At 42.2% G+C, this 17,083-nt stretch overlaps 1 protein-coding gene across 1 annotated transcript; it reads left to right on the forward strand.

The window, feature by feature from the left end:
- The first annotated feature begins 249 nt into the window (after positions 1-249).
- On the forward strand, positions 250-17,037 carry LOC117579914. The gene is made up of 7 exons (XM_034266052.1): positions 250-679; positions 7,160-7,263; positions 15,042-15,210; positions 15,274-15,381; positions 15,444-15,608; positions 15,670-15,770; positions 15,827-17,037. Exons 3-7 carry the CDS (start codon positions 15,096-15,098, stop codon positions 16,286-16,288), a joined length of 951 nt encoding a protein of 316 aa, XP_034121943.1. The 5' UTR covers positions 250-679; positions 7,160-7,263; positions 15,042-15,095; the 3' UTR covers positions 16,289-17,037.
- Positions 17,038-17,083: the final 46 nt, after the last annotated feature.

The raw sequence follows: 17,083 nt of genomic DNA on the forward strand, positions 1-17,083 counted from the left end.
AAGCTTGTTCGGAAATTTGAGAGACATACTTTATTTGGTTGGGCCAAAAGGGTTAAATGCAATATTTCTCAGCTGGATTTGTGTATTTATTTTAAATAAGCTTTTTCGGTATATTTAAGGTATATTTCCGTATATCTTTGGGGGTCGAAGGTATATTTGGTCCACAAATCCACGGTCACACTTCGGGAAGTAACGTAAAAAACTTTGACGCGGGCGGCGGCAGCTTTAACACACGGACTCTTTTGTTATTAATGAATAAATAATACAACACATCAAAAGATGCACAAATTCAGTAACTGTGCGCGTGTGAGTGTGTGAAATTGTTTACTCAAAAGCGAAGAAAGTGTTTTGCTAAGCTCATGCCCATGCTCTGGTTCCTGCCCACGCAGAGGAGCGCCTGAAGCTACGATCATTCATTATTGCTTCTTCTTCTTTAAGCCGTGTTTCGCTTACCTGTCACAACGCGAGTGTATTTGTGCGGTGGCTCTCTCGATCGCCGATCTCTCTGTGTGTGTGTTTCTCTTTTTGCGCATGCAAAAAGGCGGCGGCTTCAACAACAACAAAACCAACAACACAAGCTTTCAAGTCGAAGTTCTTGAGCGTCGGCGTCGTCGTCGCTGTCAGCGGCAACAGGTTAGCCCGCGCGTACAGCGCTGCAGCAGAGGCAGGCCGTGTACAGGTTTGTTGGCATTTTCTGCCTTGCTTTTGACTTTGTTTACCCCTTGCCAACCCAGCCCCTTTCCCCTTGCCCCTTGTCCAATCTTTAGAATCGGAATTTCTGCTGGGGACCGCAAATATCGTTTCCCGCTTATCCGATGACTCGAGCGAGCGCTATCTTTGTATCTCTCAAAGACCATACCCCGTTCCATTCCAAGAAGTGTTTGCACCGATTCCGATCTATTTATCCATGAACGTGATTCAGATTATATTGATACGGCTTGGATGTTGATTCTAGATGGAACGGTGCGCGACAACGCCATAAGTTCTAAACAAAAATTTGAGACGCTTCGAAATTCCAGCCTGTTCATATTCATCATCGTGTAGTTTAATATAAACTTTCAGTCATAAAGTATTTATTGGGAATCAAGTAAACGGATTTAATTACTTAAAAGCAAAAACAATACAAGGTTGAGAGTTTATGACTGAAAATATACAATACTCGATTTCATAAAATCCTCTAGGTTTGGTACCACCCCAAGAATTGTTATTTGTTTGCCCTAAAACTTACAGTTTTCCCACCCAAAGCCCCAACCTCATTTAAATGTCTTATCCACGAAGCTCATTCAAAATTCCGAAAACAGAATTGCAACTTCAGTGCCCCGCACCACACAACACTGCGCAACATAAATGCTGGAAAAACTCACCTTGAACGCCTCTGCAAGTGCAACATTCGCTTGCAATTTTATTTGCATAGCTCAACTCTTACAAGACGCTTTTGGGACAGCTAATAGAATTAAGTTTTACGACTATGGGGATACCTACTATGCACTCAGAAAAGATAGTCTTTGATGGTGCGATAGAAACTCCCTAGAAATGTGGATTATTCGCAGACTTTTGGATTTATTTATGTGGTTGAATAATTGAGCAATTTCTCATAGTATTCAAGATTTAATCATATCATGTGTGTTCCATTTAAGACTCCTCTTCCTACTATTCCATCCAAGTTACTCCTTTAACCCATCACAACTGGGTATAGAAATTCATAAAAATAATTATGCCAGCAACGCAACAAAAACAACAGCAGTACCGAGTGAAACAGTTTAAATGACTTTCAGTCACGTCACGCCATAGCCTCCCTCCCCACCCAGCAGGTGTCATGGTGGTATGGACGGGTGGGGGGGTTTGTTAGGGGTGAAGTAAGGTTTTACAGACTTTAACTTAAATATGCAAACTTTTCCCTCGCTTTGAGAAAATTTCGCAAGTTGTGATAAGGGTTTCAGCCGGCCCCTCTGCCACGCCACAAAACGTCTCCCTGTAAAACCTAATTAGGAAAATGTTGTGGAGCAATTAAAAAAGTCGCAATTCTGCCTCAGCTTTAATTTTGTTTGGGTTGCGGAGAAAAAAACAAAGTATTTGTCACAAAAGTGTCGCAGTGCAGCTGTTGGGGATACTTTATATAAATATTTACAGATCACAAACACTGGCGAGAGTTTTTGGCTTAGAAGAATGTTTAAGTGGAGGATTAAATTGGGTTCTAACTGTATTAAAAGGTTTCAGTACTTTGCGTGGAAACAAGTTTCACAAAAACAACCTGTAATGCTGACATCATTTTGGTCAAAAATCCACCCCAAAAAAAAGTTGAGAAGGAGTTTGATGTTTTGTTTAAGAAATCCCTTTATGAACCACCCGGCAAGCACTTCCGTCGTATGGTGTCCAACATCTTAACCTTCCTCATCAGAGAGCTCAGCCAAGCGAGAGATTGACAAACTATATTTACGACTCTCAGGGAGGAAGGGGAGCGATGACAATCAGACACGCAAGGGAATTTGCTATTCGCTTCGCGTGCTCTTAGATAAAAAGCTTTTCACAAACCAAGCTCGGTAAACAGAACCAACACCAACAACCACATTTAGATATCGGGACTGAAAACTGACCTCAAATTTAATTACCAACTTAACCTTTTTGGCCGAAACAGCAGGCAAGCAGGGTGCAGCCCTGTCGTCCTCTGACCTAATCCGCACTGAAGTGACCTATAAAATGGAGGAAAAACTAAAGTTAACATCGGGAAATGAGGACATTTGAGGAACGGTGTAGGACGGAACAGGACGGACAACTTACTTACGTAAAATCAGCCAAAAGCAAGCAAAAAGCCACTAACAAAGTGGATGGAAAGTGTTGGCCTGCTCAATGAACATTTGGGAGAGCTGTTGGCGCTTTCCGATGGAGTATTTTATGAGCTCATAAAATCCAGGATAATAAAAAGTACCTAACGCACGCCAGGGTGACTATTTTTGGAATTGTGGCACCCAAAAAAAGCGACAAACAGAAATGGCAAAGTAAATGACGGAAGTGAATAAAAATAACCTAATGTGCACATATAACGACCAAAAGTATTTAATATACTAAAATAATATTTGAATTCATTGCTCAGAATTTTAGTTAAGTGTGTAGGTACTTATGATATTTAAAAGGCAATTCCTTAAGCCTTTTCAAGCGATTCCGCATTGCATAAGAGTTTTTTTCGGACATTATCTTTAGAATAAAAAACTCTGTATATAATAGAGCCTGAGATATACCCTCAGAGCCTGTCATATTTTGAAGCGTACTACAACTGAATGTATACATATCCATTCCGCATCTCCAACTGCCATGGCAAGGCACAGGCTCTCTTAGATTGTTCTTCTTAGTCACTTCTTAAGATCCAGACATAAACTAATGTTTTCTATGGCGACCATTAAAAGCCAGAGACACTGTCAGAGATAAGAACAGGAGATACAGATGTACACACATAAAAATCCACTGGTATGTTTGGACTTTTAAATTCTGAACCCTCAGAAAGCCTCAGAAAATCTCCTCCTCTGCAGATCATCCATGCTGCTTGCCTGGCTCAAATATAACATGGCTTGACTTGGCCCTGGCACGCGTTTTCTTTTTTATTATTATTTCCCCCACCTTTATCAACTTCTTCATTGGTTATGGTCACGTTTGGGCGTCTTATCGCTTAAATTACTTAACAAGTTTCGTAGAGTTGGTTGTCTCTGCCATGTCGGCTGCAGTATGCAAATGCAATAGGCATGGAAGTTGAACAACTGGTTGTTTGCAGTTCGAGTCAAGCTAAGAAATAGAGAAAATATTGAAAATATTTCAGATTTCATCACAAGTTTCATTGGAAAAATCTAGTACATATTTTAGTACATAAACCAAACTAATATTAAAACTGGTAATAATGTGCACCTGGTTCAAGAAATGAAAACTCGGCCAAAACTCCGCAGGGGGCTCGGAAACCTCTCCACTCTCGGCATCTCCCATCTCACACCGCCCGCTCCTCACGGAAACTTCACTTCAAAATAAATTTCGTTTTCAATGCATCTCAACAAAAACAGACACTGAAACAACAAAAAGCATAAACCGGTTATAACAGTTAGAGAGGGAAATAAAACACACAAACACACACACGCACACATACGTAAGGTATTTGTTTCTACCAAAAAACGTAGAAACCGAAAAGACCAAGTGAAAAGTAGGTGACGTTAACCACCGTTATGTTAGCCCTCCAAAACTGGTCCCTTCTTCTTCTGCTGCTGCTCGCTCTTCTTTTCTTCTTCCACCCACTCCACTGCACTCTTACCGGTGTGTGCTGCTCGCATGTTTTTGTTAGCTGCGCTTTTCATTGTTGTACCCTGTATTACGTGTATGCGTATGCGTGTTCAAGAATTTTTGTTTTATTCAGCGGCCACGCCTATCAGATATTTGAATTTTACATAACATGGGCAGACCGTCGACATTGTGTGTCCAGAGCTTTGGTTGAGTGGCCAAATGGCAGCAAAAAGAAGAAGTGAAGCTTGGCTTTAGGAACACCCTTTACGCGTACCGATTTCAAATAAAATAATTTCTCTCACACAGATTTTCCCCATAAATTCATACGTGCTTATGCTATATTTGATTTGATATTCTGATCTTTGGTCAATATTTGCACCAGCTTATGTATGATTCAACCGTGAATACCCTGTGGAAGTGTATGCAAATAGAGATAACAGAGGCAGTACAAGCAGCGACAGGCGACGTCACACTTGCGTGGTCAGCTTTTTGTGCAGCTAGCAAGAAGTAGCGAGAGAGCGGGAGACCCGCATGCGCAACAGGCACGGCTTGGTGCACAGTGGGGCTGGTCTATGACAAACCGCAGTGATATGAGGTGCCTTTCAAATTAGATTTTGTGAAACGAGTCATTGGGAAAGTTGTTCCTATAGTTATATATTAAAAAAGACCCAAAAGTTTATTTGATGATTTGTATTGTGTAATAGCTTAGCACACTTCCCATCCACTTCAGCAATCGATTGACCCACTGTTCAGTTTCGCTGACTGCGCAGTCAGCGTCATGGTCAACCCAAGCTTTTCTGCTCGTCTCTTTTGCATTCTCTCTTGCAGAGTTCTCTTCAGATCGCGCTCACACACATGTTTGCGTGCGCGTGTGTGTAGACTGCGTAATTAGTGCTATCGTAATAGAGTTTTGTCCACTCTCTCAGCGCTGGCCGAAAGTTGCTTATTGCCTCTTCTTATTTTGCTGCAATTTAATTGAAATTTATGCAGCTATTCAAGTGTCCTCTTTGTCTCTCTCACTCTGGCCATCTGTGTGCGGAAGAGCGTGGGAGAGGGAGCGTTTGAGTGTTGGCAGGAGGCTGCGGTTCAGCGATTCTTTTGTACATGTATTGAGTCTGGCTTTGCTTTATCTTTGATTACATGGATATTCTCCATCTCTTTTTGGTGCATAGCCTGTACTCGTACTCGTGGGGCATATTTAATTTGTTGGGATTTATGCAACAGCCAGAAGAATGCGGATTCTAACAGATAATAAAATGAACAGTGTAAAAGCTATTGCACCTTTTTTATGATGATCACGCACATCAGCGACGTAACAGTAACGCAAATACAGAAGAGCTGCTATTGTCTATTTGATGCGGAATTTCCAATGCTGAATAATGGGTATTCTTTAGTCGTTTTTAGAAATTTGTTGTTGTCTATGGCAGTGGACTTGGTGTGAGTTACCGTTGCATTGATTCGGTATTGAAGCTGTTTCTGCAATTGTTGAACAGGAAATTAGGTAAAAAATCGAGCGGAAGCTTTTAGTTCCGTATAGTATCTAGGGGTGAGGCTTTTATCGAAAGTGCGGCTCTTGACTTGGATGTGGAACTCTATTTAATGGACTGCCAAAAGTTCTTTCATTTTCAAACAAAAAAATTAATTCTCTGCGCTGTTCTATTCATGGAGATCTTTCTGACATTATAATTATTATTTGTTTCCTGTTTCTGACGATATTACACCTCGTTTTAAGTTTCTAGAATGTGTACCATATAATTGGTGGATCTTACAAGTAATTTGTGTAATTTAAATTTAATTATATTGTTTCCCTTATGACATTTGAACATGCCATCCAAAAATGAATTGTTTTTTAGCTAAGAATTTTGTTAATGACGTAAGAAAATCATTTTGGGCATAATTAGTAGTTATAACATGATTTTCATTAAATTATATCCAAGCAAGGTTCAATCAAATTTGATTAAGTTTTTATTCACTTATTTTTGATTTTTTTATTCCTATTGTAACTAAATAAATTATAATTATTCATATTCCCCCATCAATTGATCTATCAGTTGAAAGAATTTTCACCCAATTCTTTTTTTGGGTGGTTCCCAATTGTGCTCAATCGACACACAAAAATGTTTGAAGAGGTCAAGCCTAAATGCTTGGACTTGCTCAACCCTAGATCCCTCCAGACACCATACTCTGACTCTGCTTTGCTGTTTTGGGGGTCAATTATAATTCATATGAAGTGCAAGACTTTAATTAAAGTGTTTTTTACGCTGACATAAATGGATGTGGCAATGAGGAAATTAGAAAGCCATCAACGTAGCAGTTTCAAATACTTTTGGAAGTAGGCAGGCGGCACTTGGTTTGTCAACTTTCAGAAGCAGAGTTTTAAGTACTTTTGATTGCGGTTTCACCCATTGTCACGGCAGTCGACGACTAACGTGATTCACGCAATTTTGTGGCTTGTAGAGAGAGACACTGGCGGGGGCGTTCCATTAACCAAAACCAAACCATTGTCATTGCTGTTGCTGTTGCGCGCAACTTGGCATACAAATTTTGTTGAACATTTTCTTAACCGATGACTGCCGCTCTGGGTCTGGGCCTGGGCCTCCCCCGGGTCTGGGTCTCTGGGGTAATTGCCATGCAATTTCGACTCCGAACGATTCAAGGCACGATTGCCGCTGTGCCTGCCTGATAAGAGCTGTTATTGCTGCAGTTGTTAGTTATATCGTTTAACTAAGGGAAGTGATTAAAGATGATTTCAGTTTCAATTATCCAACGAACGTAATAAAGTTTACCTATACAGAGAGGTAGAGTCGCGGATAAATAATAATTGTAATCTTATTTGAATCTCTGAAAAAAAATTACTTCAATTTTTCCCAACATTTAATCTCTTACTTTTCCTCCATTGCAGATTGAAAAACTTTTTGAATCGTTCGAAATTTCACAGCCATGGATTATAGCAGCATAAAAAAGAGAATTTCCCTGATTGATATGGATTTATAAAATATAATTAAAGTAAGTTTCATCTTTAATAATAAGAAATTATTTGTGGGAAATTTACAACCAATTAAAAGTTAAGGGCCTAACCCAAAAAGGTTTGCCAAGAAAGCGAAGCCTAATCTCCTTCTCCTCCTTCTCCTCTTTCACCGAACAATATTCGCGGTCAAGGTTATTGAACCTAAGCCGCGCCTGAACTTTGTTTTTAATTCTCATTCTTGTTAATTCTTACGCATTTTATGGGCAAAAGGAATGTGACTTGCCTTGCGACATAATTTAATTGTGCATACGCACCGCGGTCGCCCAAACAATACAGAAGCAGGGACCATAAGAAACGCATGAATTAAATTAAAATATGCCAAAAGCAGAGATGAAAGAAAAGAGAGAAGAAAGATATGTTTAGACTAAGGGATGCCCGGTATTTTGGCATTCACATTTTATAATGTAAAAATGTATGTAGAAATATGTATAAATATGTAGACATCTATTGGATTGCTCATTAGCGCTGTATTCCTTCCTGCCTTTCATTTAATCCATGTGCTCGGATCATTGATCTTATTCCTATTGCTTATAGTAAAATATACCCACCGTACCTGTACATTAACAGGGTATCCGCAGTCATAAACCAAGTGAATGAAGAAGCGCGCGAATACCGAATACTGGAGACAATACGCTTACGAGTACGAGTGGCAACCGGTTCAATAACTGAATAACTGGAATGAGACACAAATTGAATTACATTCAAAAGGGCGACAATATGGTCGTATGACTCAGCCCAAAGATACAAATGTGCGATACGAGTTTTGCATGTGTATCTTATGGCTATGTGCACACACATTCAGAGCTAGAAGTTAACTTCTTGCGTTCTTGGACTGCCATTTGAAGTACTTGCGGCGGGGCAGCCTCATTAGAGGCCTTTTTGTTTTCTTCGTTTTATTTTCGCTAACCTTTGGCTCTCCCACACAATGAAAACTTGTTTTTCGTATCTCGTAGCTGTGACTGATTAACGTCATGCCTGAGATGCCATTTGTGGGATGTGGGAGTTATGTTTATTTATAGTTATAAAAAAATATTTGCATTAAGCATATCTGATTTTCTCTCAGGGAGAAAACATGTCTGCCAGTCGATTGTTTCTCTGGTTTTGTGGAATATAATTTGAATTTATTGTTGGTGAAATTTCATTAACGCGAATAAATCACAAACAAAACTCTTGAGTGCAACGCTTTCTGCGGTATAAATTCATAACTAAAGCGATTCAATGTCCTGTTCCCTGGTGTATGTCCATCCACACCCCACAAGTGCCTTGCCTGTCATTCGTTTTTACGGAAGTGCTACCCCAGTATAAACGCAACTCTTGTCGACAAAACATTTGTCTATTCAATTAATAGGCCAAAAATGCTTGAGCCATGTCAATGGCAGCCTTTGCCGTGGGCTCTGCTTTGACACTTTCAATCGCTGAATGAAGATGAGCAACGCACGTGATTTATCGACTACATCGGCAAGCAGTTCCCCCCCACAAAAGCAGACCACAAAACAGGCTCCATTCATCAGTATCGGCAAATCTGACAATCAAAAGAGCTAGAAGGAACGACAGAAAGAGATTTTAAAGGGCTGAAACATGGTAGAAAATAGTGGGAGTCTTGCATTTTATTTTTGGTGCTTTATCCTTTAACTAAAATTGTAATTTGTGCTTTGCTTGCTCTTATGGGATTTTAATTGGATAATTATCAACCAAGATGCAAACTAGTTCCGAGCCACACACAAAAATCTTGACATGTTCCACTGGCCCAACGTTCAGCAGGCAGTGCAGCAGACAGTGGAAGTGGAACCCCTGCAGCAGCAGTATCATTCGACGCCTCGTTGCACTTTCCATTTGCCAACCCAGTGAACCGCAGGTCGGTCGCTCTTTCTCATGGATGTCCCACAAGGCATTGGCTACTTTAGCTAATGACTTTATTGAATCGACCGAAGGCATCATCTCCATCTCTCTTTTACCCCCTCGCTCCATCTGTTGACTCTTCGCGTGACTTTTGCCGCATCGCAAAAATTAGTGCAAGCAAATTTGCGCTCGTCAATGAACGGTCGCGACAATGGGCCGGCCCATCATCGTCATTAGCCACCCAGCCACTCCGCCCCGCAGCAGTAACCAACGTTTTGGGTGACAAAGCAATGCCGAAGTGGTCTTTAAGTGGAACTTTATTTGATGAAAAGTAATCCTTAGATGTGGTCATTGAGCAGAGTTCGATTGGTAGACCACTTTTATTGCTATATTTTTGTGGATATATTCTCGATTTTTGCTACAGTAAAAGCTCTTATTTCGATTGCGATTATTCTCGTTCTGGCTGCAGTAACTCATCCTTGTCAGCTTTGCTCATGTCACAATTAGGGACTTAATGGTGGGACATGAACGGTGCCCATCAAGCGGAGGAAGATGGTTGTTGCTTAAATGATTAAATGGCAGCATGTACCGTGTAGAATACAGCACATGTTATGTAAATAACGGTCTTTGCCATGAAAAATAACAGCAGAAAAAGAGGTTTGGGGTGGGCTGGTTCTGGAGCAGAGGAAACGAGTGAGCGAATAGAGTGTCCCCTCAAAGTGGGACAGACAACAGCTGGCCGCAGAACAAACTTTCAAGAGAGAGCAAAGAGGATATTCGTGCCCCCAACCCCTTTAGAAGGGTCCACTCTGCACCCACCCCCTCAGCAATGACCCCCTTAGTGACAATGTCTCATGACACACATATGAAATGCAGGAAAAATAAACGGAAGAACGAGCTGGGTGGGGTGTGCGGAGGGGTTCTATGGCTGTGGGTGAGCTCTGAGGGCGTTGGCAGTTTGATTGTTGTTTGCACAACTTGTCGTAGTTGCCGCATGTTGCACGGTGGCCTGTCAAAACGCAAAGATAAATACCAACTGCAAACTATGAGCGAGAAAGAAAAACTACTGGCAAGAGGCAGGGTAGGCAGGGGGAGACAGGAGGAGCTTGGGCTAGGCAGCGGCAGAGATAGACCCATATTCATAGATTGGGTCTAGGGCTTTTGTCAGGCGCAAAACTTTCACCAAAAAAAAAGTCGTGTAAAGAAGGTGCAACACAAAGTAAAAGTTTGTTAACAATTCAACGAAACGTGGAAAGAGCTGCAGCCAGCCACTCACAGAAGCGAGTGAGAAATAAGGGAATCAGACAGAGAGACAATGAATGTGAAATGTGTTAACCACAAATCAAACAGAAAGAACAACAATTATAAGAGCGGCAGCTCTAGAAGTAGAAGCAACGGAAATGTCAGTTGTGCAGACAGTCTTAACTCCTTCATTTCCATTTCCAACCCAGAGCTCTCTGCCGGCTCCCAGAAAGAGACCCATGGCCGACCCATTTCCCTGGGCTGTTTTCCAAGCTACCTGAGAGGCTGGGAGCCACAATTTGTATTTGCTCGAGAGATTAGCATGTACGAAATAGTACACTGAGGGAAGAGCTAGTACATCGGACTGGGTCTCATGTGGAAAAGGGGACAGCAGAAGATAGATCTACAATTCCTTTAGCAGAAAATCTTAAAAATGTGTAAATATATGGCAGACTTTTATCTTACCTCACCTTAAAAGTTTCTTCTTTTTGTCTAGTGAATTTCTAAATCTATTCCCTCCAGTAAGTAGAGCTTCTAAATAACTTAAAGATCTATGGGTTCTCGTTGTCTTGTCTGATTCTCTTTCTGATCTTAAGAGAGAGTGAGCGGAAGCTCTCAGTTGTCTGCTGTTTAAGTTAACGGATGAATGGTTAGCGGAATAACTGTTTTGCCTAAGTTTCTCAGGTGAAGTTGCTGCCGTAAACCATTCGTAAAGCCAAAGCAAGTCAAACCCTAAACGGATTACAGACAAAAATGTTATTTCGCAGCCTTGCTCCCCCACGCTCAATTAGCAAAAGTTCTGGCCTAACTCCTGGGCTCTGTATGTGAATCGTGGCCTTAGGGAAATTGCATTTTCCAAACACAGCGAGCGAGAAAAGCCTTTCCTAGGCAACGGCTTGGCTTTGCAGTTGCTTTTTGGCTGTTGTTGTTGTTGTTGTTGTGGGCTCCCATTCCATTCCATTTCGTTCCGTTCCGTTCCGCACTTTGCCATGGCAACAAGTGCAGCCAACAGCCAAAACAGAACGGTGCTGCCGCTGCTGCTGCTGCCCAACAAACAGAAATCAAACAATAAACCGAAAATCAATATACACAGTCTCCCCCCTCAACACCCAACCCAACCCAACCCATCCACCCATAAAAAACTATTAGAAGGGAGGCCGCGACACGTTTTGCCATTCAAGACCGGCCGCCCCGACAAATTGAAGGGAATTTCCTGTCTGGCAGGTCTCTCATTTCCCCCCCACAGTCACAAGCCGAGTCGAACCGGTGACCCAATTTCCGCGGAAAAGCGACTTTTCATTAGTCCGAAGTTCTCTTTTGTTTCGTATTTGGGTTTCGCTGGAGATTTGTTTTTTGCACATCTATTTTTGGTGGGATTAAGTGACTGGGAAGTGCACCTACCTAATGGAGGTCTGTGGAACCTCAAAGGTTGTTAGCCTCTCACCTCGCTCTCTCTCTCTCTCTATCTCTCTCTCTCTCTCTCTCTCTCAGTCCCTGTCTCTTTCTTAGTCTCTCTCCTTTGATCCACGTTAAATTACTTATTTTAGCGTTGCTTTCGTTTCCCAAGTTAATTGATTTGCTTTTTTGTAGCTTTGTTTTTGCTTGGTGAGAGAGAGGCGGAAAGAGCGGCTTTAAAATGCAAATGGAGGTTGGGTTTGAGCTGAATTTAGGAGTTGTGTTGTGTCAGAGATAAGTTGACTCCCAAGCGACGCGAGGCATTATTTATGGCAACGAAACACGAAGGACTGAAGTGAGTTCAACGAATGGCTACAGAAGGGGTTGAATAAGTGTTAAAATATATCAAAAACTGGGTCAAGAGAAGAACCTTAGAGTAGGAGAACAATGAGTACATTTGGGTGCATTTTCAATGTCTCGAATTGAATAAACAGAGACAGATTAAAGCTAGAGAAACGTCAGGAGCTGCTCCAACGTTGGTTAAAGTCTTGCAAAATATAAGAATTCGCTGGATCTACAGAGAACTACAAAGATCTAACTAGAGAGAGTGTCAGCGTCAGAAAGACAGCTTTCAATCGTTGCCTCTTCCGTGGAGATCATGATAATAAACACCCAAAAGATTAGACACTATGATTCATGGTTATCGCTTTGGGTTTTTGTGGCTTTGTGGCTTTGTGGCTGTGTGTGGACCCCTGGAAAACCCACACGATGTCGCCTGCCACACGACTAGGGATGTGCTGGCTGGCTGGTTGGACGGCCCGCTGGCAATTACACTTGGTGGCTGGGATGGCATGGGATGGCTTCACTACAGCATCTCACACTTGCTGCCGCTCGCTGCTTCACCTCGTTCCTGCCCCAAGCGAGACTTGGCGTGTAAATCATATAAACATATGCACATCACCTCTGGAATCACGACAGGAGCCTCCACTATAACTCATTTCCCACCTCTCCACCTTTTGCGGCCACCTACACACGATCACAGATGGGACTGAAGAGAGTTGGAAAGAGAGAGAGGTGGGAGGGAGCAACGACAGCTGAACAGAAATTTATGCAAGTTGAAAATCGTGACACAATTGGTAAGAGTTCATTTTCTTTGACTTTGACTCTTGGCCTGACTTTGGCGTTGGCTTCAGCTTTGGCTTTGGCTTACGGCTAGCTCGGGCTCGAGCTCAAGTTCGGGCTCGAGGTTAGCACCCATTTGTAAGAGCCGCAACAATGTTGCAGATTGAGGTGGGAATAGCAATAGATGGCAGATGGAATGGATAATGAATGGTTAGAATAAGCCACCGAAGAAGTAAAATAATGTTAGAAAAGTAAGAGAAAAAGGCGGCAGCTTGAGCTTGGGCTTGGTCTTGCTCCTATCTCAGTTACATTTTGCTGATCAAAGATAACTTTTGTTTTATCTTTTTTGATAATAGAAATCTCTGCTCCATTTCCCCACTCTCTTTTTGTTGGTCTTGGGCATTCTGCAACGCGAGAGATGTCGAAATCTTGGCCAGGTCTCCACAGAACCCACACAGAACCGCGTTCCACTCAACGAAGCGTAGTGGAGCGGACTTTCAAGAGGCACAGAAGCAGAACCATCTGCAGCAGCATTCGTTGGGTAATTTAAGCTACTCATATGAACCATCAGCCATGCCCCTTATCTCTACTTTCCTGCCTGTCCGCCCTGAGCTTCTTGTTGTACTCTTAAAGAGGGATGGGCATGATTATTTTGATGATAGCTTTGCTAAGCATTTAATTGTGGAGCTGTAGAGCTTCTGGCAATACTCTAAGAGATATTTTCCTCATATTTTAGGCATGTTCGAGCCTCACAATAATACTTTTTGTTTCTATTCTGATAGCCAAAGAATTGTAATATATAGTTTTTCATAGTTCTCGAAAAACCGCGCATCAAAAGTGTATCAAATGTTTTGCCATTCTAAACTGGCTTTATCTGGTTTACATTTTATTGTGTTGCTGTTGTTGCTGTTGCTGCCTGGTTTGTATGTTTACCGTTAAGAGCAAGCAACAGCAGCAGAAGCATCAACAGAATTGGAGTCTCCACTGATGAGGCAACAACCGGACTCGTTTCGGCTTCGCGGCTAGTGAGTGTCTCCAGTTTCTTGTTTCTAGTGTTTCAAATGCAACGCCGGCGCGATCGCTGGCTCTCTCGATGAGGACTCTCCGCTTACTTACTTATGGCATAATGACTGGAGACTGGAGAAGGTTGTTTGTTGAGTTTATTAGCATGTAATGGAGGTACACTGCCAGAAGGCAGAAGGGTAACCCTGCTCAAATTATGGAAATAATGAGTGGGGAGCCATCATCATACAGAAGGAATGCAAATGGAAGTAAAACGAGATTGAAATATGCCTTATGCATCTCGGTTGTCTTTAGTTTCAGTGAAAGTTTTTTGAGGCAGTAACCGATATCCATTTCATCCCAATTTACTCCCTCAAGAGTTTCCCCTCTTTGCTGCCGCTTTTTCTTTGTGGTCTAATTCCATTCTTTAGCCTTTCCAGTCCATTAATTGTTCGCTGCTTAACATAATTACAACTAGATCACATTCAAATATCACGTATGCGCCTCAGCGTTGTTATTTCTTTTAGCAAGTGGCTCTTAAATTCTCCAACAATTAGCCTCGAGACGTAAAAAAAGCTTAAACTTGTATCAGAGATGTGAAAAATGTTTAATAAATTGTTATTTAATTACATGTTTAGGGAATTAGCCTTACAGCATCGACAGCAAGTGGGGAGACAGAGACAGCAGCACACCCACAGCTGCCAACAAATATATTTTCTCTGCGTAAGCATTTTTTTTTTGCTGTATGCAATTCAAGGTCGTCGGCAAGTAGCTCTTTATGTATGAATGAGATCTAATTGTTCGTGATGTGAGAACGAAGACTGGCGAGGCTTATTTGGGAGGTGGAGGTGGAGGTGGAGGTGGAGGTGAAGGTGGAGCTGGCAGTGGGTGGGTGTCTCGGAACTGGGTTGATTGTGGGGTTAGATTCGAGGGTGCTCTGGCAGATGTACGTACAGATGTAGCTACTTTTATACCTACTTATGTATGCCCAATGCTAATGCTAAAGATAATGCCTGTGAGAATATTTGTAGAACGGCTTACGGCATGTCCCCGTTTTAGTAATGCACTTGACAGTGACTTGAAGTGGCTCAAAGTCGTCAGCCAAATGGCACAAATCGAGCAGAAACTGTATTTAATATTATCTTTCTCTTCGCAGTTTATTTGGATCTCACTTTGTATGTTTAACGTTCGTTATGCTGTACAGTAAAACATGGCAAAGTCGACACTTTATGCTGCTGGTGTGACCTGTCTGGGCTTTGTTTGCTTCGCCTTGGCATCTGTGGCCATTGGTGTGCCCATTTGGGGTTACTACGATAGTCCATCGGGTGAGTTTTACTCTCTCTAATTTGCAGTGGAATTTTGATTATAATTAATTGTTTGCTTTACAGGTGGCTATGACTTTGATCGGGGTTATTTTGGGCCCTTTAAGGTGTGCAAACAATTGACTTACAATCGCGAGAAATGCGGCAATGATGTATCCAAGTTTCGATTAAGCAGTGAGTATTACAAATATAAATCTTCAGTCTAAAACTGAACTTATTTTCCTCCCCTTGCCCAGATGCCGTGTTTGTTAGTGGCCTGCTGGCCATTGGTAGCTCAGCCTTGCTGGGCATCTTCTGCATTCTGTCGGTCATTCAGCATGCAATGATCTCGTCCAGGGAGAAGGTGGTGATGCCCTACGCCACACTGGTCGTAGTAAAGCTGATATTTGCACTGCTGGGAGGTGAGTTAATGAGTTTTCCCTTTGCTGCTTTTACTTACATCTGAATTCCCCCCACCCTTAGGTGTACTGGCCATCATAGCCACTATTCTGTTTGCATTGCAAATTGATGAGCAGGAGCGTTTCGGTTTCAAGATATCGCGGGGCATTTCCTTCTACATACAGGTGATTGAATTAATAGCTTGTTCCTTAGTTTGTTTTTATCCATTTTCTTGTTCTAGATCGTTGCTATTGTGCTCTCCATAGCCCTGTTTGTGGCAGCTCTGTATGATGTCATCTACTCGCGCAGTCCTGGCGGTGATCCCACCATGGGCATGGACGCAGCCTCGCCTGCCAGTGCCACCACCTTCAATAATCCTGGCTTCAAGGAGCCGCGCAGTCGCAATGGCGTCTCGGTGACAGATGCCTCGGGCAAGCCGTACAGCGGCATCAGAAATGGGGCTGGAACTGCGGGCAGTGTGGCCTCCATGAGCACCACGGTGACGAGCGTTTCGAATGGCTCCACCCTGGACTCTGTCACGCGTTCGCCGCTGCGTTCGAGCCTTAAGAAGCCCCGCCCGCGGCCAGATCCGACGTTGGGCATACAGAATCCAGGATATTCTGGCTCTGGCAGCTCGCCACCAATGCGTCGCAATGGTAGCGTAAAGAAGGTGCGCATTCAGACGCACAGCACCGAGGTGTAGGCAGCACAACTAAAAGGAAGTTCACACAAGCGAAACAACAACAAAACATTTACAAAGACTGTGTACAGTAGCAAAAAAAAAGAAAGATGAAAGGCAGAGAGGAAGGCATTCCCCCAATTAGTTATGGAATATTCCTTTTCATTTGTCTTCCAAAAAGATTCGCATAAGCAGCATTCGATTTGGCACAGACGACAATTTCTTCTGTGAGCAACGGTTTCCGTCCATGGGCATGGCAAGAGTATTTAACAGAGTTCTCCCCCCACCCCCAGGCAGGACTTGCATTATAATACAACTCTCCCCAAGTGCCCTTTCGACCGCGCCCAGTCCCCAAGGCTCTCGACGGGAAGAAAGATTCCCAACCCTAAAGATAATATTTACTTGCAATATTCTTATTTAACAAAAACAAACTCCCGTTCCCCCACTACCACATAAGCATTATAAAGCAGCATTTGTAAAATACATAAACATCGGGAATGACACAAACTGTTATTTATAGTTTAAGTTTAAGTCACGAAATAATTGAAAAAAGTTTCGAATGCGCTCGAGAGGAGTGTAGTTTGTACGCGTATGTTATTGTTAGCAATACTTTCACGATTGTTGATTGACGAAATTTCACTATTGGTAGACACTTGGATTAATTAAGCTAAGCTTTTGTTTGTTTAGTTATTTGTAATCCAATTGGAAAATGTGTTTCATGTTTTTCTCTGTAAGCTTATTACTAAATCGAAGGCGATAATAAATAATACTATTGAATTTATCGGCAAATAGTGGATAAAACTATAAAAATAAGTATGC

Source organism: Drosophila guanche, unplaced genomic scaffold (assembly GCF_900245975.1).
Source record: "Drosophila guanche unplaced genomic scaffold, DGUA_6, whole genome shotgun sequence".
In the NCBI taxonomy this organism is placed as follows: domain Eukaryota; kingdom Metazoa; phylum Arthropoda; class Insecta; order Diptera; family Drosophilidae; genus Drosophila; species Drosophila guanche.